The sequence below is a fragment of the Anser anser genome (genome assembly GCF_964211835.1).
Source record: "Anser anser genome assembly, chromosome: 4".
Taxonomy (NCBI): Eukaryota; Metazoa; Chordata; class Aves; order Anseriformes; family Anatidae; genus Anser; species Anser anser.
Genome location: NC_139724.1, coordinates 50,883,504 through 50,908,481, shown reverse-complemented (window position 1 = coordinate 50,908,481; position 24,978 = coordinate 50,883,504). Strand labels below are relative to the sequence as shown.

Genomic DNA, 24,978 nt, shown 5'->3' with positions numbered 1-24,978 from the left:
CTCTCTGGTTGCTAACCTCCTTTATGGATAAAAAACAGATAGCAACTGAAGAGGTCTAGTCAAGTGAAGCTTTAAGGACATTACAATCTGACAATCTATCATTAACTGGAAAAAATTCCATTTATCAAGGACCAGAAATTTATCTACAGGGGGCTGGAGCGCCAGAGGAGGACACTGCCCCCAGCAGTTCTCCCCACACATCCCACCAACCATCCCTATATCTCATGGAAGAATGAGAACCACCAACCAGCCCCTGGCAGCTGGTTTCTACTGGATAATATTTAGTCCTTTCCATTTCTGTTTTCAGCACTTTGCTGCTCATGCTGGCAAGATTCATAACTCTACGCCTTTTTCCAAGTTAGGTGAGCCATCAATTGTGTCCATTCTTTACTGCAGTAATTGTTTTCAGTAAGCTACATATTGCTGTAACCCAACTGCTCCCTTCTGAAATTCTTCCAGAAACCTTGGAAGAACACCCTACATCCCTAGTGACTTCCTGAAGCGATGCTTCCCTCCCTGGTTGATCTTTTCTTCTTTCAAATGAATACCTCTCTGCTGGCACCGGACCTCCATTACCTGCAGACAGGGAATCGCATGGAAAGCACGTGCTGATTTCAGAGACGGGAACGTGAACAGAAAACAGGTATTAAAACTGCCTCCACCAACAAACTGCTTTATTCAAGTTGGATTTTGTGCTTATTAAGATTTCAAATGGAGATTATGTTAGTCTTTTTCCAAAGGGTTATGTTTACATAATAACCCACATTACTATGCCTCTGCTGCTGAACTTGTAACAAACATCAAAGCACTGAACTGGCAGGAATCGCTGGCTAAATCCTAGGAATCCAAGTTTTTTGAAGCAGTCATCTTTTGGCAGCGGCAGCTTCTTCTGCAGGTGCAGAGGGAATGTTTTCTTTAAGTCAGTTTATTCATCTAGCCCATTTCAAAGGCTAGTTCACTCAAAGCTGGGAAAATCTTTGGTTGCTAGATACTGAGAACCAATTTCCAATTTATGGATAAAAACCAGATAGCAGCGCATGGGGTCTAGTCAAGTAAAGCTTCAAGGATATTACGATCTGTCAGTTAATAATAAAACTGAAAAAAATTCCATTTATCAAAATGTCTTTGAGTTCAGTTTTTAAAATGTCTTTGGCACTTTTGAGGAAGCTTTGTGTAACTGACTAAAAATGAATTGTTTGCAATTTTTATACTTAATTTCATCGTACCCAGAGTGATGCAATTTGGAGAAAAAAATAATCAAAAAAAGAACAACCAGAGGCTCAGCTTTGTATTTGTACACATGGCTAGATACTACATAACTTCCTGATGAACCACATCAGTCTAAATATTGTGGACAAGCAGCAGTCCCTTGTGAAGAAGCGTAACCAACAGTTACTAATTAAAAAGAATTAAGCAGGAAAATAAACAGCGAGGAACTCACCAGCACATCCTCAGTGCTGTGGCATGGCTTTATGGCAACCCGACAGCCTGGGAGCTGTGTTGCTGAGGTGGAAATACAAAACTTCCACAAGCACGACGCAGTATAAAGGTGCAGGACACCTGGAATACCTGCCTTGAGGTACCGCTGTCAACTAGCGCTCCTCTTGCTGTGTTTATTGGAGGCATTGTGTTAAAAGTGGGGTGCTGTAGGGTAAATGAAACAATGCAGTTTGTTTCTTGGCAGTGTGCGATCCACAAACTGTGACACGGGGCCTCCTGCAGTCGAAGATACCGCTAGGAGACAAGCCTCCGGGGAGCAGGGGAGCTCCCCACGCCCGGCTGCCATGCAGGCAGAGAGGGGAATGATGTCAGGGAGGCAGATTAGATTAAAACGAATAAAGGAGAGAGCATGAAGACAGAAGCAGTGCCCTTGCAGACAAGTGACAGTGAGAGATGGGAGGGAAGCGGGATTCAGCCTAATCAAACACCAGAGCTGATCATTCATTAGGTTGTTTCTACTATTACAGAGAGACACAAGTTGCAGGACCACGAAGGCACGAGCTAAGCGATGAAGGGTGCTGGAGGAGGGCTGACGAGATTTCTCCTATCTCAAAGAGGGCTGCCAGCTATTTTATTTCACCAACAGTTCGACAGCCAGGGGAAAGACGGAGCAGAAAAAGCAGCAGGATGCCTTGGTGAAAGCTAAGGAATCCGTGGATTTGACTGATAACGTGCTAATTGTGTGGCACTGAAGTTCACGAAGCAAACGTTCAGACTACCTGGCCGCCACGAGGACTTTACGAGTCCTCTCCCCTCCTTTCATGCCAGCCTCTCCGCTCACCCTTTGGCATTGCAAACTGGCTCCCTAGGGGATGCTGATGCAAGCTTTGTACAAGCTGCACTGCAAACCAGAGCAGGGAACTAACCCCGGCTAAAACCAACAACCACCTGCCAACAGAATGCTGCCGTAAGCCACCCTGCATGGGAACTGGTACAAAAGGCCAGTTTTTCATTCCTTGTCCTTAGACCCAAGAACAAAAACAACATCTTTTCTGCTGAACTATCCTGCAAAAGGATACACTTTTTTTCTTGCAGCTATTGAAGAAAACTAGGCAAACATTTTACATGAAGTTATTAATACTTACAGTAATGAATGAATCATTGGTTATTTCATGAATGAATCACTGGTTATTTCATGCTGATTTCATGGTGACGCTTGATAATGGTGTATGCATTTGTCTGGATAAACTGAGCAACTTTATCAGAATAAACCATCATTTGTACTCATAAATGAGAACATACACTATGAAGCTGCATGAACAATCCTAGCTATCGGTTGAAAAGCCATATAAAAGCTTGTATTCAATGCCTTTCTAAGAAGAAAATCTTACGTTTCTTATGAAGTGTGGAAGATGCTAAAGGCATATATGAAAAGCTCCTTACTTCTGTATTCTCTTGGTAGAGAAAAAACAGGAGTGAGTCACTGCTTGTAAAAGAATGCAAATTGATTGTGTGAAGGAAATTATGAAAGGAGCCACTGGATAAGACAGTGTTTGGAGTACCATTTTCTTCTCTTCCTTCCCTCTATTCCCATGCAAAGCTTCAGATAATGACGACTTCCAGACCAGCAGCACTCCCTTCTCACTTCTGTACTAACAAATGGAGTGGGGAAACAAAGCCAGCACTCTGGGTCTGCACATCCCCACCTCAGTCACCCTGCAACCCACCCAAGGCAGCTGTGCGGGGGCACGCAGAGCCCACAGCCCGGCTCCTGCTCTCTGCTGAGCCCGAAGCTCAGATCTCCTCGGCGAGGCACGGTGCACCCTTGGGCTCCTGCTGCTGTACGGTTAGCGGCCAGGAACCCGAGCTGAGATCCGCCTGGGAGCATCTGCAAAATACCACCGGAGCAACTTCTACCAAACCTGTGACTGCAAGGGAGCACTTGGCCACAGTGACTGCGAAATTGTACTGAAGGGCCTTCAATGGCCTTCTTTTCAAAATAACTGGTGAATCATGTTCAAAAGCTCCTTAGAAAAACAGCTCGATCATCTGGACTGTAAAGCAAATTAAAAAATCACGTAGCCATGGAGCCTAAGTGTGCTCCACCTCCGGGCCAGCAGCGCCTACCATCTCCTGAGGATCTTCCACCATCCGAAATTCATCTCGACACATAGCATAACTAACCATTAACATCAAGGCACCTCTGTTTACGAGCTCCATAAAATGTAAGCAAAACGCTTTGCCTAGCAAGTCCTTTAGCAGCAATTTTCCTCATCACAATGAAAATTTCGTACTGCTGTGCCTTCCATACTGCATCACATTTGATGCACATCGGAAAAAATGTATGCAGAGGTAGGAGTATTGACCGCAGGCATAAGGCAGCATGATTATTTCGACCCTTCAGCAGTAGCTCTGTTTTTACTAACACAGATGCAAACACAGAGGCAGATTAATCATAAAATGTCCAAAGCACAAATACTTTTTATCCAGTTTGTCAAGGGAATAATTTAGTATGGAACAGAACTGGAATGCAGACAACAATTTAGCATAATATCTACTTCTTTCTTTCCATTTCCTTATGATAATTCAAAAAAGTGTGTATTTTAAACACTTAAAAATTGAAATTAATAACAATCACACTTAAGCAGTGCATGCTTTTTCTTGTTGTAAAACTAAATTCATCATGCAGACAAACATGTTTACTATAATTAAGGTTTCCCACAAGGCTAATATTTCTGCCCTACAAAAGTGAGTAAATGGTTTTGCACTTTCAGACCCATCAGTGACGATCTTTCCACTTTACTATTTGTATCATCCCTCAGTTCAGACTAAATTTTTCTACCTAACAATGATTTTCACCCCTAGGAACACTCCTCTTGTGATGTTCATTAAGAGCCTGAACAAACCCATTGAAAACCACCCTCATTTAATGCAGAAAATTCTGCTTTTCTAAGCCTTTCCAGAGGGGAGACTGAAGATGCTCACCTTAAAATCTAGCCTCAAAATCATCTACTTTTTTTTTTTTTCCCTTTGGTATTGTACCTTCCTATCTTGAATTTATTGTTTGTCTGAACTATCTTCAATATTACGGTACTGCCTTTCTCTACTTATAGAAATATTTTGAAAATTCTCCTGGATTATTGTTATTATGTAATGATGTGAAATGGTTAAATACAACCTTTTTGTTTGTTTTCTCCATCCATTTTTTCTCTAATGGAGCAACGTTGCATAACATCACGTTTCCTCTTTTCTCTTTATTCTGAAACTTTCATGCAGTACGATACCTGATTTACTAAATTTTAGACTACTTAACTTGCAATTCCAATTGTATTTTCAAGGTTCCTGACGCAGGGCTTCTTAATTGTTACTATCATCTTCACCACCTTTGTATTAGATAAAAAACGTCTGCAAAAATGTCTGCAGTCATTGTTTCATCATGATGATTAAAAGATGATTAAAAGATTAAAAGATGATCCTATACTTCCTAGTGATCAGCACTAACGCTCTACAATTTTACATGGCATTTTATTCCTTAATAGCAACCCCTTGCCCACCCGGATCTCATTACTAACATTGTTGTGTGGGCAAATTGGTCATTTTTACCATGCGTCGGTTAGTTGAAAGGTAACTGTAGATGATATTTGCTCCTATGCAGCCAAACTCTTCTTGTGGGGTGTTTTTGTGTCTTCCACCGGCTTGACTGGAACCAGGATTTTCACTTTAAGCTATTGCTGAACCCAGTTTGGTTTGTACAGCACCAGTTTTTATTCTGTAGCCTCTTCTAGCTTGGGTAGCAAACACAACAGTTTATTAAGGGCATGACCCAAAGCATGCTGATGTAAGTGGAAGAATTTATATTGACTTCAATGAACTTTGGTCTGGTGCCTAAGTAAACTGAAAGACATAACCACTACTTAGTCAAAAATAGTAATGCTCTTGAGACCTCATAATGTTTTTAGGAGTGAGAAGCATTCAAATCAAAAGATAAATTTTCAACTCATTGTTAAGGACCCTATGAACAGCTGCCATTGATAACTACGCTGACCCTTCAATAAACTTGTAATTTGCATGACCCGCATACTTAGATATCTGACTGCATGGCTTGCATGCAAACCAAGGAGAAATCAGATTTGCCATAGTACTTAAACAACAGCAGTAAGAGCTTGCACAATTCTGCTTAACTGTTTAGAAAGAGCTCTTCTGGCAGTAGTGTCCCTTGAACAGTATGAATTAAGGCCATCTCATCTCTTTACGTTTGAAAATTCTTGCGTACAAGATAAAAATGTAATTAAGAGGAACAATGATTTCTTTAACCTGTGATAAATTAAAAGGTGATAGAAAATCTTTTTAAGGGATGTTTTTGGAAAGCTCCAGGCTTAAAAAAATCCCAGAACATTTTCACATTCCCTTTCCACTTATTTAAATGCTTTCTTACAAACAGAAAGAATCCATCTGTTATGCTCATGATGTCTGCATCTTCTGTGAAATAAGAGCATAAATTCCCCACCCCCTCTTTTTTTCATTCTTTTTAATGAAATGTCTGCATATTAAAGGAAAATCTTTAAAAAATCATGAGGAAACCTTACCTCCTGCAAGCTATTAAGTTAACACACAAGTTTTCTAGTGAATCAAATGTAGGAATAGATCTGCACCTACACACTCAACAACAGTAATTTATTTATTGGTGTTTTTCCACTGTATGCCAAATTTAAATAAACTATTATTATTAGTTCGGTTACATTTTACTTCAGTTGTTATTAGTTCACATTAGTAACTCAAACTCTATGCCTCACTCCTCTTTCAACTGGAAAGACAAAATTTTGACATTAGGGAAACACGATAAAAAACATTCAATGAGATAACATTTTAGGAAAATAAGACGCTTTGGTGATGCTGAGAATATTCAGCAGGCATTTTCACTTCAGCTCCATCCTTCCCTAGTGGGTCTGTGAGAGCGATGCGGGCAGCACATTCGGCTGCAGCTATGCCCAGCACAAGCTTGGATCCTCTGTGGGTGCAGAAGCTGGCACCTGACCCACTGGCCAAGAGCCCCAAATGGGTGCCCAGGTGGCAGGCTGGCAGGAAGGTTTTCCTCAGGGCAAGTTAAATACAGTACGCGTGTTTTAAAGGTAACAAAATATTAGGAATAACACTGAAGTCTAGATGGAGTCTGCACACAGCAAATTCTCAATCCAATTTGCATTGCTGGTTTTTCTAGCATTCTTCTCGTACCAGCTCTGAAGCTGTTTTTATTCTTATACATTGTGTATTATATTATACTCTTTTGTATTATGATGAAATTCACCCCAGTGCAGCAAGTTGTGTTTCAATTAAACCCTTATGAAACCTTCACAACACAGCTGGTGCTTAAGTGACGGGTGATACAATTTGTGATAGTGATTTGCTGTTATAATTTGATACGGGATGAGGTAGCTGGGCAGGTGCAGGTAACTTTCTCCCCAGAGGTCTGCCCCAGAAAGAGAGGCAAGCTAATAATGCAGAAATTGGCACATTTCAAACAAGATCAGGCTCACCGCTACAGAAACAATTATTAATTTAAATTCAGCATTGCCAAAACTTTCAAAGGCTAAGCAGAAACCAAAATCACCACCTCGGAATAAATCCTGCAGTGGCTGGAAATAAAAAGGGAAATGTATTTTATGTCAGTAATTACCATCTGTAAAGAAAACCCTTCATTAAGAAAAAAAAAAAGGCGCATGGAAATAATTGTTTAGTTACTATGAATAGAAGAAAATACATTTCTCTGAGATTAACTCCGTGTCAAGTTATAGTCTTGAAAGACTGCCAAGTGTCCGGGCATACATATCTTACCACTGAAGTATGCTTTTGTTTCAGAACGGCTGAGACCCCCAAATGATGTAATCCCCAGCGGAAGACTGACAGGCCTTGAGATATTCCAAAAACACAGATGACACACGAAACAGCAAGCAATCAGGGTAACTATCTTGTGTATTATCCTGCGAGAATCCAACGACATAAAACTAATGCACAGATAACAGCATCGCTCTGAGCAAAGCAGGAGTGGAACGTCACAAAGATTTTTCCAAAGAAGAAATCATTCCAGAAGGACGATTATCTACATGGGTGGAGGGAAGAAAGATGGAGGGGAACATATGCCTTTCATAATTAGGGGCCCCGACTGTACTGTAGCCGAGAGGGATTTTTTACATTTTAAATTTGATTACATTTCAGAATGAAGCACGCTAATTGGTATTTCTGCAGCCTGTTTGAAGAGAACTTCATCTACTTAGGCAGGGGGAAAAACAACAAAAACCAGTGACCTTCATACCATTTATGCCCAATATCAAGTACTTTTGCCTGAAGTATTCACGGTCCCTCTTCTATTGCTGAAGCTATCTCTGGGAATAAGTGCTCTATGACTCATCCCGGTTTATCTCCTTGAAACCAAGAAAGAGATACTAGTGAATAATCCGGAGTCAAACAGATATTAAATCCAGCAAAACGAACAGCTGCTATGAAGGAAAACAAACCAAGCGGTTCCTTCTACTGTTACAAGTAAGAAACTGGAAGAAGTTACTGGTACAGGCAACACGCAAGATGGGCACCTCAGACCCAGGTCATGGAGGCAGCACGTTAAGGAAGGGATGTGTGCATTAAAATGGGCAGAAATCCCCTCTTACTGCAAAACAGACAGCATGAGGCATTCCCAGTTCCTATCTATCTGCCAGGAACACGGCACTGCTGGAGAAGCAGATGGAAAATGGAAGGAAAAATAACAAAGATTGTCACTTCTCGCCTCATAAAATCAGCTGTAAATGAGTATACATTATCTCTTTTACATATTCTTCTTTCTTGAACTATATGCCATGTAAATGTGTATTTTCTGCACAGAAAAATGCTTCCTAAGACAGAAGAAATGAGAAGGAACCACCCCGAACGTAACTCAGGTGCCATTAACTAGAAGTAAAATATCCTTTAGACAAGGAAAGTGCCAAAGGAAGGAGATAGACTTTATAAGATCATTTCTGAAGAATGGAGAATTTGCAGAATGTGAAGCGAAGAGAAAGGCACAGATAAATAATCACAAACAGAAATAAAGCAGCATCCAGCCTCTGCAACCTGACCTTTACTACAGGTGGGAGCCTGGGGAGAGCAAATGGTTTAGGAGGAGGTGGACAAAAAACATGAATGAAACAGGAAGCTAAGAGGGGACTGGATCCATGTGGGAAATGGAGAGGATGAGGCAGTGGACAGCAAACGGGGGTAGAAGTAAAAAGATGGACAGGGAGGAATATGAGATGGATGGGGAGAAAAGGGCTATAGCACGAAGGGACAAAAGAAGCTAAAGGAATACAGGCAGAAAATCTCAATCAAGCCATTATTCATAAACCTCAGTACTCTCTTGTTGTCAAATACCTGCAAAAGCCACCCGGCACATTTACCTGCTGAAGAGGCAGGTCCACTTGGAAGCCAACCTGCAATTGCCCTGAGCACTTCACTTGGGCAAGCAGCAGACAGCTATGCCGTGCAGCCAAGTTATTGGAACTTGCCAGTAAAATAATATCATTCTCTACAGTCAAAATGTTGTTTCAGCTTGTACGTGTTTTGTTTGCTTACTTGGGATATTAGCTTGAAAGCATCAAAGAAACAAGAGCGAGTTTGTGAAATTAAGCACTCAACAGTTAACGCATGCCAGAACTCTGGTTCCCTGACACGGACAACATTAAGATATGGATGCAATTGATTAGCCCGTGTCATTTCTTCTGCCAGAGGATTCTTGCCTTGCTTAGCGTACAGGACTTGCAGGGAATATGAGGAGAGTGTGGAGATCATGGCAGAAAGGGGCAGAAGAAGAAAGATGATGAAGGAGCTGAAGAGTTAGATTCTCTTTCTGTGACACCTTATTGTCACCTATGAGGCATAGCTACTAGAAGCAAGGCTCTTTCCAAGTGTTTATTATATTATTATATTAATAATTATTTAATTATATTAATTATATAAATTAATTAAAACATTAATAATTATTTATTATATTTATTATGCAACCTCCTCCATTCTAAGAAACCCCCTCTAAGCTAACATGAGGGTGCCTCTGCCATGTCTGCGTATTCTCTAATTGCTCCCTCTGACTTTTGTTTTTTTCTTTTTAAAGTCTTGGGGCTGCATGAGTACACATGGTGTACACAGGTCTGTGTAACAAACATGCAAATGCAGCAGCAGAAACCTAAGCCTGAAGAAGTACACTTGAATAAACCAGCAGGTCCAGGACCTATATCCATGCATTCCTCACTTTAACACAATTCCACGCATGTCAAATACATATTTGTATTGCTTTTCATTAAATAAATGTGTCTAATTGGCTATGACTGGCTGTTGCCACCTCTCATCAGGCAAGTATTTCTACAATAATGTTTTTTTTAATGAATAAAGTGGGAAATTAAAACAGAATTAGACATCTGGTTCTAAACTACCCTAAGTGATACATAATGCTTTCTAAAATTATGTAGGACACAAACATTCCTTTGTTATTTACACAAAACTCTTAATTGACAGAACTCCCTCAATCCAATTTTACAAAGATTACTTTCCTTGCCTGACAAAAGGATATCCAAGAAAGAATGGAAAAAAAAATCCTTAGGCTATGATCTGCGAACTTTCCTGCCTTGCCAGACCACAGTCCCAGCATCTGCAAAACAGAGCAGAAGGGTCACAGCAAAATGTAACTCGACCTGAACTTTAACCAGCAGAGGTGACATTTATTCAACTATAAAATTTAAAACTAAACAAGAACAAATAAGGAGAAAGGAAATATGAGAGCACATTCTCCATGTTGAGTTAAAATACAAGGCCACAACAGATCTACCTCTTAGGTTTATGGCAAGGGCTTGGCTACATAAGAGATTTGTGAGAAAGCATTCACGTAAAACAAGGTTGTGCTTTTGAACTTCTGCATTGTGTGACAACATTTAGATGTTAGTGAAAACAAAACAGTTGTAACACTAACAACAACTCTAAGGAAGGTTTTTTGAATTGGAAAGTTATATTAGCGAGGTTAACAGATCAATGAAAGTATTTAATCCTGCCTATCCCCTTATATCTGCATTGCTCTACAGACCACAATAGTTTGATCTGTTCCTTAAGCTTGATCTCAGGACTGTTGTAAGCAGGAGGAGCACTGTAAGCTTTCACACTGATTTATACAGAGGCGGTACGTGACCCTTAATTACAGTACACGTGAAAGCAATTTATCTTGACTATACTGATCAAATGAAGAGAAGACGTCCAGAGCCAAAAGCTTGAGATGAGGAGGGAAGAATAGGGCATGCGGACTAGTAAGCTGCATGGGCAAATGATGCATGTTTAAAGTCATACATTGCTGAGCCATTTGGTACATTCTAGAATATTTATATTCCTGGGTCTGCTATGAGATATTAAGAAAAACAACACAGCAATAGTTTCGCAAAATAAAGGATGGGTTGTATCAATTATTCAAGAGATTTCTTTGGCTTCACACTGTGATAACGCACAGCGTTATGACTCCATTTTACATGTGGGCTCGACTGCTTCTTGAAATACCATATTTCAACGTATTGCATTATCATTAAAATACATGTAGATTGCTAGCCTGGAGGTTGATTGCTCAAAATTCAAAGGGCAGAATTCACCTCGATAAAATATCATGGAAAGCGTGGCAGAATTATCGCCACGAGCACGCTGGCAAAAACAACTACAAATACCTAAAGCTGAAAGTTATTGCTCCTTGTCCCAGCTGAGGCAATGCTGTCTGTCCTTGTGTGCTGCCAGAGGATGCAGCTTCAAGGAATCAAGAGAACAGGGCGGAATTGCTTGGAACGGACGAGTCTGCCTTTCTGTATTTCTTTCTTCCTTTCTTTCACTCTTTCTCTCTGTCTTTCTTTCCTCCCTTCCTTCGTTCTGTCTGTCTTTCTTTCTGTCTTTCATTTAATTTGACAGCTATTTAATACTTCACCATTTCTGGTTTGCCAGGCTGGGTGTGCTCTGCAAAACAGCAAGACTTTACTCATAATTTTACTACATGCCAAATTTTTTTTTTTTTTTTTTTGCAAGGAGGTGGCTTGCAAGGAAAGAAGGAAAAAAAAAAAGAATTTCACTTTGCCACATACACAGACAAGCACCTTTTGAAAAGTTCCCTAATTCTAAAGCAGCTTCTGTTTTCACTTTAAGCTTAAAGCAAAGAGATATTCAATGTTAGGAGCATCTTTTAAATGCTATTGGATTTGCATGCTGAAAAATAATATAAATCATTAATGAAAATTGCACCATATCAGTTTCCTGTTTCAGTTGGCTGTCTTGCTAAGTTGGCAACAAGTCAGGGGCCTGCAGAGCTGCAGGCATATGTCTCATGTTAAAAAAGAAAAAAAAGACTTCATGTTATAAACACTTCCATGAAAATTACTATCCTGTTTGGAGCCAACTGAGACCAGGTGCTGAAGACAAAATAAATAGGCAACATATGAAAGCTTTAAAAAAAAAAAAGGAAAAAAGCTAGGCCACTGAGCTTCCATCGGGATTGTCTTCTACCCTGCATTTTAACGTGCGCTGTGAAATCCAAACAAAATATCCCAGCAGCCTGATTCTCTCACCTTTAGTACTACGGCTTTTTAACACACGCCTGATTCTTTTTTTTAAAGCCACGCAAAATATACACATATGTAAATTTAGATATAAATTAGTCCGGAATGCTAATGCAAACGATTTGTCTCCCGAACAGTTCATTAGGCTCCCCTCCGCGTCGCTTGCTCGTGCAGCGGGGAGCGCTCCAGCACTGGAGCTGTGGGATCTGCTCCCTGTCTCCAGGGGCAGCCAGGGCTCCTGAGCACTGAAGCACATGGGATTCAGGGAACTGCGAGCCCGCTGCCGAGAAATAACCCAGGAATCCAGCCGGGCAGCACTGCAAAGCCTGAAGTCTGCAACAGCTGATACAGCTTGCTCGTCTCCTATATGATGTCTGTAGGTTTTGAACAGAAATGGGAAGAAGCCCTGAAAAAGGTCAGAACAGAAAGTTACAGAGGTCTTAGAGCGCTCAAGGGTCCGAGGCAGAGAATCTCTTTGACTGTTGAATGAATCAGATATCACTTCACATATCCTGAGATACTCATTTTTTCCACAATTGCTCCGTTATCATGAAGCAAAGGACTGAAACATTCAAGCAGTGGAAACATCTCAGCGTTAAACTGTACGAGCTCTCTCACGCAGCCTCTCCACGCAGCTTTTCTCATGTTTTTCTGGTGCTCCTGGCAGGACAAATGGTAGTCAGCCTGCCGCAAAGTCCGATTCACCATCCTCTGGGACTTGAGCACCACAAATACTTTCCACTGGATCACGGCCAGAAGACATCAAGAAAATAACAGAGATACCAGGAGGTCATCTTCATGCTTAGCTTTACACACACACACACCCTACCAGCCAGAGGGAGGGGTATTTTAGGTGCCTATAAAAGCAGCTGGGGCAGTAGAAAAAAAAAGTATCCTGAGCAACAAACTCACATTTTGGATCTGGCCTCATCTCTACACTAGCCTGGGAGGGCTGCACGGTGCAAAGCCATCTCTTCCCACTGCCGGGGACAGGCAGCATGGCTGAGAGAAAGAACCTGAACCACACAGCCCGTAATCACACACAGACAACCGTGGCCGAACCTGCTGGGAAGAGTCTTCGTCGTGATTTCAAAATGACCCTTTAGCATCAGCGACATGAAGGAGCTAATCGGTATTTCAGAGAACAGCTTGTCTGGACATTCAAAATGTTTAGCTATTCGACGTGTCGAGGTATTCCCCCACCCTCTGTAACCCACTCTATGAACTTTTAACATAAACAGTTTAGTTTATAACGTTAGCTCTGGTGGAGAACTGATCCCTATTTGCTAACCCTATTTGCAGCCAGACTCTCCCACACGCCTGGAAGCAAGGAGCAGTCCTTACACCAGCCCTGTGCCCCGGGCAGGCAGGACTGCCCTGGCAGGAGCCAGCACTGCTAGCGCACTGCTCCTATTTTCTATGCAGATGATACAAACATGGAGCTCTTGGAGTGCGAACAGGCAAAATGGGAGCTTGAGAAGGCCTGGAAGACAGCACAGCTTAAGACTTGCCTAAATTTTCAAAATAAAGAACAGAAGAACTTTGAATTTCTTGCATTCCATTTCTTTGAAAACTCAGAAGGGACGGTTTTTAATTTAGATGTTTCTATTTTTTCCCCGAATCATAACAAGAAACAATTTGGTTGCAGCTTTGTTTTAGATAAATATAGCCAGTTATATTTCTTAGTATAAATACCTATACTACATTGAAATACTGGAATAATTCTCCTCTAATTTGTCTACAGGTTGCCATTAAGTCATGACTTTTCTTTTATCAGTTCTGTTGTTAAACTCATGGATTACATGGAAATAAGCTACAGTACAAGGCAGTGATTGGGCCAGCTTTTCTCTGAACTCGTGGAAACTTTATTCACGTTATGGAAATACTCTTGATAAAAGCAACTACTCTGAAATCATGTAGAATTTAAAATCACACAGATGTTACCCTTGGATTTTATGGTTTCAAACAATGGTAGTTTCATGATATTTTCCCGAACTGCACGAATGCTGGGGGACAGACGAAATCACTAGCAAATAACCGAGCTACCTCTGCATTGTGAAAAAGGGGCAGGGAGGTTTCCTGTGTCCCTAGACAAGGGGGACAGCACATTCAATGACATGTAGAAGGGCTCCATTATAACTTCAGCAAAGGAAATAGGTCCGGAGCTACCTACCCATCAGAGAACCGGGTTTGGGAAGCTTCAAAACAGCAGTGAAGCCAAGAACACAGCCAAACAGCAGCGAGGGTTTCTGATCTCTCAGAGAACTGGCTGTCCCTGTCGAGGAACGCAAATGCTTATTGCCAGTATTGATTTTAGGATTCATGTTACTTGGGCCAAGCTAGGGGTAAGGTAATGATGCCACCAGGTAGCCTGTGAATGGAAGCAGAATACTCCAGCCGAGACACCATGCTTCTAATGCAATAAGGCAACATCCACACTTTAGCACACAGAATTTAGAAAAGACAAGGAAAAAAGTCCAGAAGTCCATTTCGGGGCTAAAAAAAAATTTAAAAAATCACTTCTTACATGCTGCTACCTGGCACTTCCCGGCACAGAGCCACGGCTCTGCTCGAGGGGGCTCTGCTCGCCACCCCACAGAGCTCACCACCCGCGGCACAGCTGCTCCGCAGGGCTCCCGCGGAGGCTCACAGATGGAGGAGACGGAGCAGAGCTGCTGAAAACATACAGTTTCAGTCTATTAGCATTGCTTTTGGATGGGTTTTGAGCTGCACACGGCTCTGCGTGGATATTTACAAAACTACATGAGCAGATCAGATGAAAAAACAAAGGGGATATTTTACATCTTTTTTTTTTTTTTAACAGCTGCCAAAAAGACCCCCCAAAAATGCCTCCGAATCCAGCATTCAGTTGAAAAGCATCATTATCCATTATGTTTTGGTCTATTCTGTTTCCCCTCCAATCTGTAACATTCTGCTGGAAACTGTGATGAAGAACATATGTCTGTGGTAAATTACACCCATGAGAAATCTTGGAACTGTTACATTCAGTTTTATTACCCAAGGCATTAAGATAGTCTACCACAACACGTATTATTTAACAGTTCCATCAAACACAACACCACCAATAGATTTTTATATTATTAAGCGCGCAAAAATATTGTCATATTCCTAAATCTCGCTGGGTGACTAACACGTTGCATTTTCAAGTTAATTAACAGTTCGGAGATTTTTTCAGTGCTTCAATGAACTAAGGTGTAAATGCAAATGTTGATGTACTATATATATTTTGGAAAACATATGTTCAGGCAACGATAAGGTTGAAAAGCCTAACACTCAAAAACCAGGAAATTGCAAGTGCTTATGCATCTTTCACAATATAAGCTTACGCAAGTGCTGCACCATAGCGTATTCTCCAGAGTGCTGTAATAGCCTAGGCTACCTCGGGGAAATCTAGTGTGTCCAGCTATACGGACAGGCTAACAGCTCTGAGAATCCCTTCCTTTTCCACTGCTGCAAATACTAATCCAGTTACAATAACACAGAAAAACAGACACAGTACAAACAACCCCGTGTGCACCGAGGAGACACATTTGGGGGAGTTTGCACCAGTTCTGTGAGGCAGGCACATCACTGGAAATTTCCTACAGGCACAGGCTCAGGAAAGATAAGTAAGTTTGTACTTAACAAGTATAACGTGAATAAAAGACACCTCAAATAAACCCAACTATTATTTTGACTGATGACCTCAAAACCTTAATGAAGGACAGAAATGGCTTTATAAGGGTTTTGCATTTTATTTTTAAGTGATTCAGTGTGATCAACAAAAGAAACTAGAACTGTGTATCTGTCAAGATTGCACACCTTACGCGTTTTGCAGAGAAAAGGAAAGCCAAGGGCTAAGGCAGCAGTGAGGAGCCACAGCTGAGATACGGCTTTTAATTTCAGCTTAAATGGACCAAGAATCCAAAAGCAGCCTTAGTACAGTGTTGGGACCAAACTGAAGCCAAGACATCAGGCACAAGGTGTATGAGGAAGCAGCGCAAAAAGTCCTCTCTGTTCAAAGAAATGTAATCACTAGTACCTGAAAACGTATATAATGCTTTTCTTCTTTATGCTCCAAAATGAGTCACAAAGCAAAGACTGCAAGCTGAGACCCAGCGAAAGGTACTTGCTGAATATCACACGGAGAGTCATGGAGAGCACTTTAACAGTACTTATTCATCATGTGTAAGAATAACTGAAGCTATATTTTTTTTCTGGTTCTCTGTGGTGTTCAGTCCATACAGTGAAAGCAGCAATTGCTCAAAGAAAATACACTATGTAATCATGAAATTGAAGACCGCACTACAGTGCACACAGGAGTCAAATAATGGTTGTATGGGAAACGGAGTTACTGGCATTTCTCAACTTTGAAGTGCTTGGCTTTGCAGCCTAAATAGTATTACTTTTGTATGCCTTTTTAAAGGCAAAAATGAATTTTGCTATCTGTCACTACAACAAAAACTGTCCGATCGTACATCATTAGCAGCGCTTGAAACTTTAACCTGCAGCTCCGCTTTCCTTTGAGCCACTCAGTAAGAGCAGATGTACTGCAGAACGGAGAGCGAAGGCTCAGGAACTGCAGGCCCACTTGGGAACACGAAGGCGATGAGTGAGCCAAGGCACATATCTCGCATCTACCCAGCATACTGGCTTAGCTTTCTGTCCTGACAAGTCCAATTTAACATTAATCCTCTCATTTCTCTTGATGGAACTCTCACAATAAGAGATCGCGAACATTTTGCTGTGCTCTTATCATGAATGAGAGATTCCAAGAATTACTGAAATAGATTTTGGTCCAATTAACTTTTGTGGCCATTTAAGAGCAACAAAGCTTTGCTCTTGTTTCCAACTAAGTAAAATAATGAGAGAACACCGTACGTCCTGAACATGACCAACACAGGTCCACAGCTGCTGCTGCCTTGCAGAGCTGGGCTGAATTCATGACAATAGGCCAGCTTCTATCTGCTAACAGGAACGGTCGGGTGTGCAGTTCATAGCACGTTCTGCTGGAAGCAGATGATGTCTTGGCATTATATCTGCTGAGCTACTGTACCAAAAGGGGAAACTGGTTCTGTCATCTATTCCCCATCTTTCAGCCCCGCTACAAATTAAGTACTCCTGCTATGCTGTGAAAGAAAGCTTGCAGGTGCTCGGTACACAGACCCAGTTTGGATTTCATAGAATCACAGAATCACTGGATGGTTTGGGTTGGAAGGAACCTTAAAGACCACCCAGTTCCAGCCCCCTGCCATGGGCAAGGACACCTCCCACCAGCCCAGGCTTCCCAAAGCCCCATCCAGCCTGGCCTTGAGCACTGCCAGGGATGGGGCACCCACAGCTTCTCTGGGCAACCTGTGCCAGAGCCTCACTACCCTCATAGTCAAGTATTTTCTCTTTATAACCAATCTGTATCTACCCTCTTTTAGTTTAAAGCCATTACCCCTTGTCCTATCGCTACAGCCCCTGACCACGAGGCCCTCCCCAGCTTTCCTGTAGGCCCCTTTAGGCACTGGCAGGCCGCTATAAGATCTCCCTGGAGCCCTCTCTTCTCCAGGCTGAATATTCCCAACTCTCTCAGCCTCTCTTCACAGAAGAGGTGCTCCAGCCACCTGATCGTCTTTGTGGCCCTCCTCTAGACTCATTTTTAATATGCCTATGTCCTTCTTATATTGGTCTCACAGGTGCAGAGGAGAGGGGGAGAATCACCTCCCTCAGCCTGTTGGCCACACTTTTTTTGATGCAGCCAGGATATGGTTGGCTTTCTGGGCTGCAAGCACACATTGCTGGCTCATGTCAAGCTTCTCATCAACCAGCACCCCCAGGTCCCTCTCCTCAGGGCTGCTCCCAACCCAGTTTGCTTTAACTCTGAAGCAGCAAGCAAGGTGCCTAAGATTCAGAAGGGAGCAGGATGTGGAACACAGGCCTGGCAACATACGGGTTACGTGAAAGAAGGTCTAAGGCTGCTCGTGTTTTCTCAGTCAGTCTTCTCAATTCATCTGTTCAGCAAACATAACAATTTACAAATTCAGCAAATTCCACTCCTACTGAGAAAACAAGCTGTTGGATGAATAAAGGCTTGGAAACTACCAAAGGGGTATTCCTAGAAATTCCATTTTGTAACTCCCTCCCCAAGACAATCCTTATTTTCGATCATGACAACAAGTTTTAATATGTTTTTTTCCTCTTCTGTGTATATGTCAGAAGAACTGTCATTCTAAATTTGATGTAAAAATAAAGAATGCTGATAAATGGAAGAGGCATGAAAGCAAGGAGCAATACTGTCATCTACATGTGCAAAAAGCACAGATGTGGTTTTGCTAAACACAGATACAGAAATTGAAGGTTGTAAGGATCCTGGCTCTGTGTTATGCAGTTAACCTTGTAACGTAACAATGACATGCTTGGCTTTAACCGTCCATTAAGATTTTAAAGTGGCTCTGGCTGGGATGGAGTTAAATGTCTTCACAGCAGCAGTGAAGACATGGTGCCATGTTTTGGATTTGTGGTTAAAACAGTATTGATAACACACGAATGTTTTGGCTATTGTTAAACAGTGCTTGCATAGTGTCAAGGCTTTCTCCTTTTCCCCCATTCTGCCTCCCCCACAAGTAGGCTAGGGTGGGCAAAAAGCTGGACAGCACACAGCTGCCACAACCTGAGTTGGCCAGCGATATACTCCATGCCATATAATGTCATGATCAGCAATGAAAACTGGGGTAGAAGAAGACGACAATAGGGTTTTAGCTCCTGAAGTGGCCACAGGTTGGAACCTGGATGGGCATCAGTCTGCTTGTAGGAGGTGGTGAGTGATTGCCTTTTTTTCACTTATTCTTTTTCCTTTCTTTTCCTTCACCTATCTTGACCTGCAAGTTTTTTTCACTTCTGTTCCTGCTGTCTTCTCATGTCATCCTGCCTGGGAGTAAGGGGTGGAAGAGTAAGCGGCTGGGTGGGTGCTTGGCTGCTGACTGGAGTCAACTCACCACAAATACTTCAAAAAAATGAAATAACCCTTCTATTCTCCAACATTAAAACTTTCCAAAGCAGCTCATACAAACCATAAGTTTGATAAACTTGAAGGTTCATAGTCCCATGTCCCACATAGCAGAGCAAATACTTATGCATAAGAAGGTGAATATCATACTTCAGTCATTATGCTTCTAACAGTCCATCAACTGTGTAAAAACAGAAAATTAAATTTTATTTCATAAACTAAAGAACCTTTGCACTGAAACATCCATTCACCTGCTCATCTCCACGGAAACTGAGTAAGAAAACCCAGATATTCATTTTTCTACTCAGGAAGCATATATATTGAAAATCAAACACAACAGTATGTTCATCAGTTATGGAATTACTGACAGGTTATGTAATATAACACAAGCACCATGTGTATTTTGATCTCCATCTGTGCTTGCAAATACATAAACTGAGACCACCACAGCGAGCAACAAGGGAAGCCCTATGTACGTAGAAATGTGGCTTCTCTGGTACTGGACAGAAGTTTTAGAGATTTCAGATCTTCCTCCACTTAGGCGCAACAAACAGAAAAAAATATGTGATTCAAAACACTGAGGATCACAGGAAAAAAGGCAAAATATGAACATGGAGATTTAGAAGTGAGGGGCTAGACTGCACCTTATCCTGTAGAAGACACCACTGAAGTTGCAATTGAAACGCCAAGTAGTGGATTAGGATGTGCAGTACGTATTGAAAACGAGGAGAGTAAAAGTCAAAAAAAACATATGAAAAACTGCCAGGCACAAACAGCTACAGACTGCAGGCACCATGGCAAGGTGATTAAAATAACAGCACAATGCAAATATGGCTGAAATGCCCATTCTACACTAAGAATCTTCTAACAAAATTTTTTACACTCAACGCAACAGCAGACCAGTCAGAGAACACCTGTATTCTGAAGCAGAAGTGTCCACAGAGAATAATACCAGAATAACCAACAGCACTTTTATTCTACTGCCCTTGATATTCTCCACTTAGGCAAATTCTTGGCAAAGGCTTTCAACGCTAAGCTCCTTACAACATTTTGATTTATATTTGTATGCTCCCTATCTCAAAGGTGACCTGGTCAATGACCTGTTCACTATTAGTAAACATTAAGAAAACCCACAGCAGGAAGACAGATCTCTTCCGCCATTCAGATACGCCACCCTCGAGCCATAGCTCATTCATTTTAAGGAACTTTTTTAACAATATTTTTTTCTCACGTGTGACATTGGTAGCAAGAGGTCAAGGCTTTCCTACTCTCTGAGTGCTCACCTAAAAAAAGTCTTAGTGTGCTATTTTTAAAGGCCAACATTCATGTCGTCTCAGCAAAAAGCTCAATGTTGGTTTTAGACACATTTCTTCTTTTGTGCCAGACAGGCCAGACCCTAGTATTCACAAAACAACTGTGGTTCACTGAACACATTTCCAGAATTAATTTTGACTTTCCAAGGTCAACTTTACACTGATCAATGAAAGAAACTGTGGAAAAGATTACCTTATGAAAACACACCAACTTAGCCAATCTCTAACAAAAAGGACAAACTGTAGAGCTTTCATCGGACTCAGCACTATTCAAGTACAGTCTGTCAGCATTTGGCATACATGAACATCGGAGATGGAACAAATCTACAGGAAATCCTCATGCTTACTCACATACCCTCTGCACCACAGGCGAGTCAAGCTGCTTTTATATGCTCCTCCTAGTTCCCATGTTCATTGCCATCCAAGCTCTCACCGCACAAGCAGAATCCTACCTGTAATTTTCTGCAACAAAGGAGATGGCTCTGGTTCATCACAAATAGCCTTGGCTAGAGCCTTCTTCACTTCTTCTTCGGCTTTGTCCAGCTCTTTTCCACCTTTGATTTCTCCAACGACAGAATACATGTATACCAGCAAGACAAGGAAGTCCTCACAGGTATAGTCATCCGGCATCCTCTCACTGTAAGACTTGATCATTGTCAATAACTGGTTCAACACGCTGGGCATTTCTGACTCTCCGATACTCTGCAAAACAGAAAGTGTAGGGCTTATCAGTTAGCATCAGACATACTCCTGGCCCGCATCAACATGAGTTACTACTCCTGCAATGAATTTGGGTGAAAGGCAATTCTAAAAATGCTAGGATTCCTCAGCTTGTCAAGGAGAAGGCTGAGGGGGGTCTACGACTGAAGCTTACGAAATGACAGAAGCAATGAATAAGCTCAGTGTAGACCTACTGCTCACCACATGCTGCAGTACAAAACTTCACATAGGATGTTGTGGAAACCAAATGAACAGGTTCAAAATGGGACAAACAAATTCTTGGATGACAGCTCTGTAACTGGACATTGAAAGGACTGGTGAGGGATGCATCCTCCAACATTCCTAGTGTAAAAGACTTAGATGCTGGGAAAGTTCACAGAGAATGGACAGCAGAAAAAGTCCAGATTCGTGTGTACTCCCTAAATAGCATTGGCTATTGCCACTCTCAGAGTATTTGCCTAGAAGGACCAGTACCACCCAAAGGAAGAGACACCGAAGCGCTACACGTTAGGCATCCGAACTGCTCTTGGTTCTGGTGCTACAGCCATGGCACCTTGCAGGACAGGCGGAGGATGACAGAACTGGGCCTTAGAAATTGGTCGGCAGCATAGACTCAAACTACCCCGTATTTCAAGGATTGCAAGGACTGTACACAAAAATCGTGTTATTTAAACTACAAGAGGGAATGTTGCTTAGATACAGAGCTAACATCAACAGCTAGCCAGGATTAGGCCCACCTGTGCAGTAGTAATCTGTGTCCTCATATGTAGTTTTGGGAAGTCTCTAGCCACACATTGCCAAGCTTTTCCCCTGCTGAACTCCTGCCCCACGCAGCATACGGAGTAGGCAGTGCTCATTTAATGGAATACTGATCAATATTTGCATTCTCATTTGTCAGCTTATGGTCCCTGGACTTAATTGCTGCTCAGGCAGCAAATTCATTAGTTTCCTGGAAGTTTTTTCCTAGGCACTCCCAATAGCAGCATCTTAGCACTTAAAAAGCTGTTAATGATTAGATCTTCTCCGTGTACCAGCAGGATGAGAGAACTGGAGCATCACTCTTTTCAGTATGGATAAAAATGGCAAAGCCCAAGGTCAAATATGTCTTCTACATTTTGGGCCTCTTCCTTGGCCTTTGTACTTGAGCAGGGAGTTCAAAGCCCGGCTCCCACGGACATCAGTTGCTAGTGGGAGCTCTCAGCACATCTGCAAACCCGACCCTGTGCTTTCAGGTCAGAGACCCAGAAAATTAGAAACAGAGGGAACCACCCATGAAGCACGTGGTTTAAGTGACTGGCATGGCTTCTTAGAGGACCTCTATGACAGGAGTGAGGACACGCTGTCTTTCTCCAGGGCAGCGATCACCTGCCTTGTGTGTGCTCTTCTCCCTCTGCCCCCTTCACAGCACACTTGCCAGCTTCTGCTGCTGTTGCAGGCGTCCTTCCCACCGAAAAAGCCTTCTTTGCTGTGTAGGTCAGATTCATTCCCACAGCACATCCAGGCTGTCAGGTGAAAAAGGCAAAGGTTACGTGGAAGGGGGGAGCAGGAGGCTAAGAGATCATCATAATGTGCTTGTGAGGAGACGAAGGCTGGCAGAGAAAAGGAGGGGAAATCTGCACCTATGCTGACATTTCCTAGGCGCTCGGGAGTTGAAATTGCACTTGCTTCTTCTCACCTCAGTGGGAGGAGAAAGAAGTGTCTGTACAGCTCTTCTGTGGTTGTCAAAAGGAGACTTCAGACACAAATCCCATGAAGTGCCACACTGCCATCCACATCACGTAACAGAGGGGCTGGGGTTTAGATACACCATGTGGGTCTCTGCTGCTCCAGACAGCCGCATACTGGAGCACACCACTCAACTGCCTCCTTCGCAGCACACCTCCACGTGAAATCTCCACACACTCGCCTTCTTCTGCGAGTTGGTTTTCTCCTCGTTGGTGGGCTGAGGTACGGAGCGGGGTCAGCGCAAGGCGAGCAGGAGGAGCAGGAGGCGCAGGAGGAGAGTGGCACAGCTGTCCTCAGCGGGCAGCGGTGACCTGTCAGACCTCAGAGGTCTCCCGCAATGCCACCGTCCGCACCATGCCCTTCGCCCTGCGATCAGCAAGCGGCTCCCTATAAAAACGCGGGGATCGATTCAAGCGTAAAGGGAAACATCGAATGTCCCATTAGCCAAAGAATCTAGATAGCAAACAGTTGTTCTCGGTTGCTACCGCGCTGACTTCAAACAGCCCAGTCACGGTAAATAGGCACCACAGCCAATAATATATACTTTAAATAGACTCACTGAAAGCAAGAAAACCCACACAAACAAACCACCAAACCAAACCAAACAGAGAGAAATACAGGTTCATACAACAACAACATCATGCAATTGCCTTTAACTGCATACATAACATTAGCTCTAAGCTGGTCAGGGATTTCAGAGCCTAACCCTGAGCACACAAAGGGGAAGTTTTGTCCCCTGCCATATTCCATGCAATTCTTCAGGGGCTCCTGGCCTCGGCTGTATTTTGTTTTCTCTGTTCTTTGACAAACTTAGAACACTAAAAGGCATCTCATAAGCTCTTTTTTTTTTTACTTACATTGGTCCTTTACAGATTCAGTCATAGAGAAAGCAGGAATTAGGCTCCCAAAACCCTTTTTTTTTTTTTTTTTTTCCTGATGGTGCTATAGGAAACACCACTTCTGCTAGCTTTGGGACCCACCCTGTTCCTGTGATGGATACAAGTTTTGCCACGGACCAACCTTTCTAGGGACTTTAATGTGGTCAGATGTCATGATGCTATTCCAATACGTGCCTCAGAGAAGAATTTTCTAACAACCCACATGCTAAATCTAATGGTAAGTGCAACTTTGGACGTGAAGCAGTATATTACAAAGCTCCACTAGTCAAAACATTTGGGAACAAAAAAAGAACGTTTAGAAATTTGGGAGGCGTGGCACCACGTGTGTGTTTGGGCAGGGAGAGTTAAATCACACTTAGAGCAAGTGCCAGCTCTGCTCTGCCCAGAAAGCCAGTCTGCTGCGTTTGGTGCTGGTCAGCCAGGCCACCCTCATGACAAGGCTGTTGGTTCCTCCATTTCATCAGAGACCTGCCTCAGCCTAGTCACACCTGATCTCTTTATGAAAAGTGACGCATTTGGACACACAAGTTCTCAGCTGTCTGCTCCTGTGATCGATTTCAGATCATGCAGATGCCAAAATGGAGGAAGACGAAACAAGTACGCAACTCCTTGGAGGAAACCACTTGCAGCAAACAAAAGCCCAACCAGTCCTAAAACGCCAAGAACTGAAAATTAACCTACAGCCGGAGTTATTCTGGAATAGATAGCAAACTTCAATCTGTATCAATCTAAATTTCACGTAACGGCAAGCCCCGTGCCACATATCACTGACCACCACCTACTGGTACTGGCACATCGTCTGTTCCCTTTCTCCCCCTCAACACATAAACCTCCTACTTCACCCCATCTCTGGATATCTCTTAGCATACTCCTGCAACACGGAAGACAAGTTCTTGAAAAGGATACAGTCTATTTTGCATGCCCAAATTATCCAAATGCACGAAGCAGTGGGCAGGCAACATGGTCATAAAAGCCAGCCCACTTTCAGCTCCTGCTTGAGGAGCTGGTAGCTCCTGAAAGCGCACGTGTTCAGCATCTCAGGCAAACTTTCAAACACACACGATAAAAAAAGATTTGGGTCTAAACTTTCAGGATGATTTACTGAGGGGAAGGCTACAACTCAACAACTTAAAGTAACAATTGCCACCTCTTATCTTCAAAGTAAAAATGAAAGAAAAAGAAATTAAAGAGATATAATAAGCCGTTAACTTCGGAACGCACACGGGGTCTTTCTGGGGTATGAACTTCTCCGGAATGTTTTTTCCTTATCTCTTGGGAAATGGTGCTACAGA

At 42.4% G+C, this 24,978-nt stretch overlaps 1 protein-coding gene across 1 annotated transcript in view; it reads right to left on the bottom strand.

Moving 5' to 3' along the window:
* The window catches only part of SCFD2 (sec1 family domain containing 2), a 195,428-nt gene that overhangs the window by 87,793 nt on the left and 82,657 nt on the right, over nucleotides 1-24,978 (bottom strand). Inside the window, exon 5 of the mRNA XM_083835404.1 lies at nucleotides 20,795-21,044. Within this exon, the coding sequence (XP_083691530.1) occupies nucleotides 20,795-21,044 (250 nt within the window). The remainder of the gene's footprint in view (nucleotides 1-20,794; nucleotides 21,045-24,978) is intronic.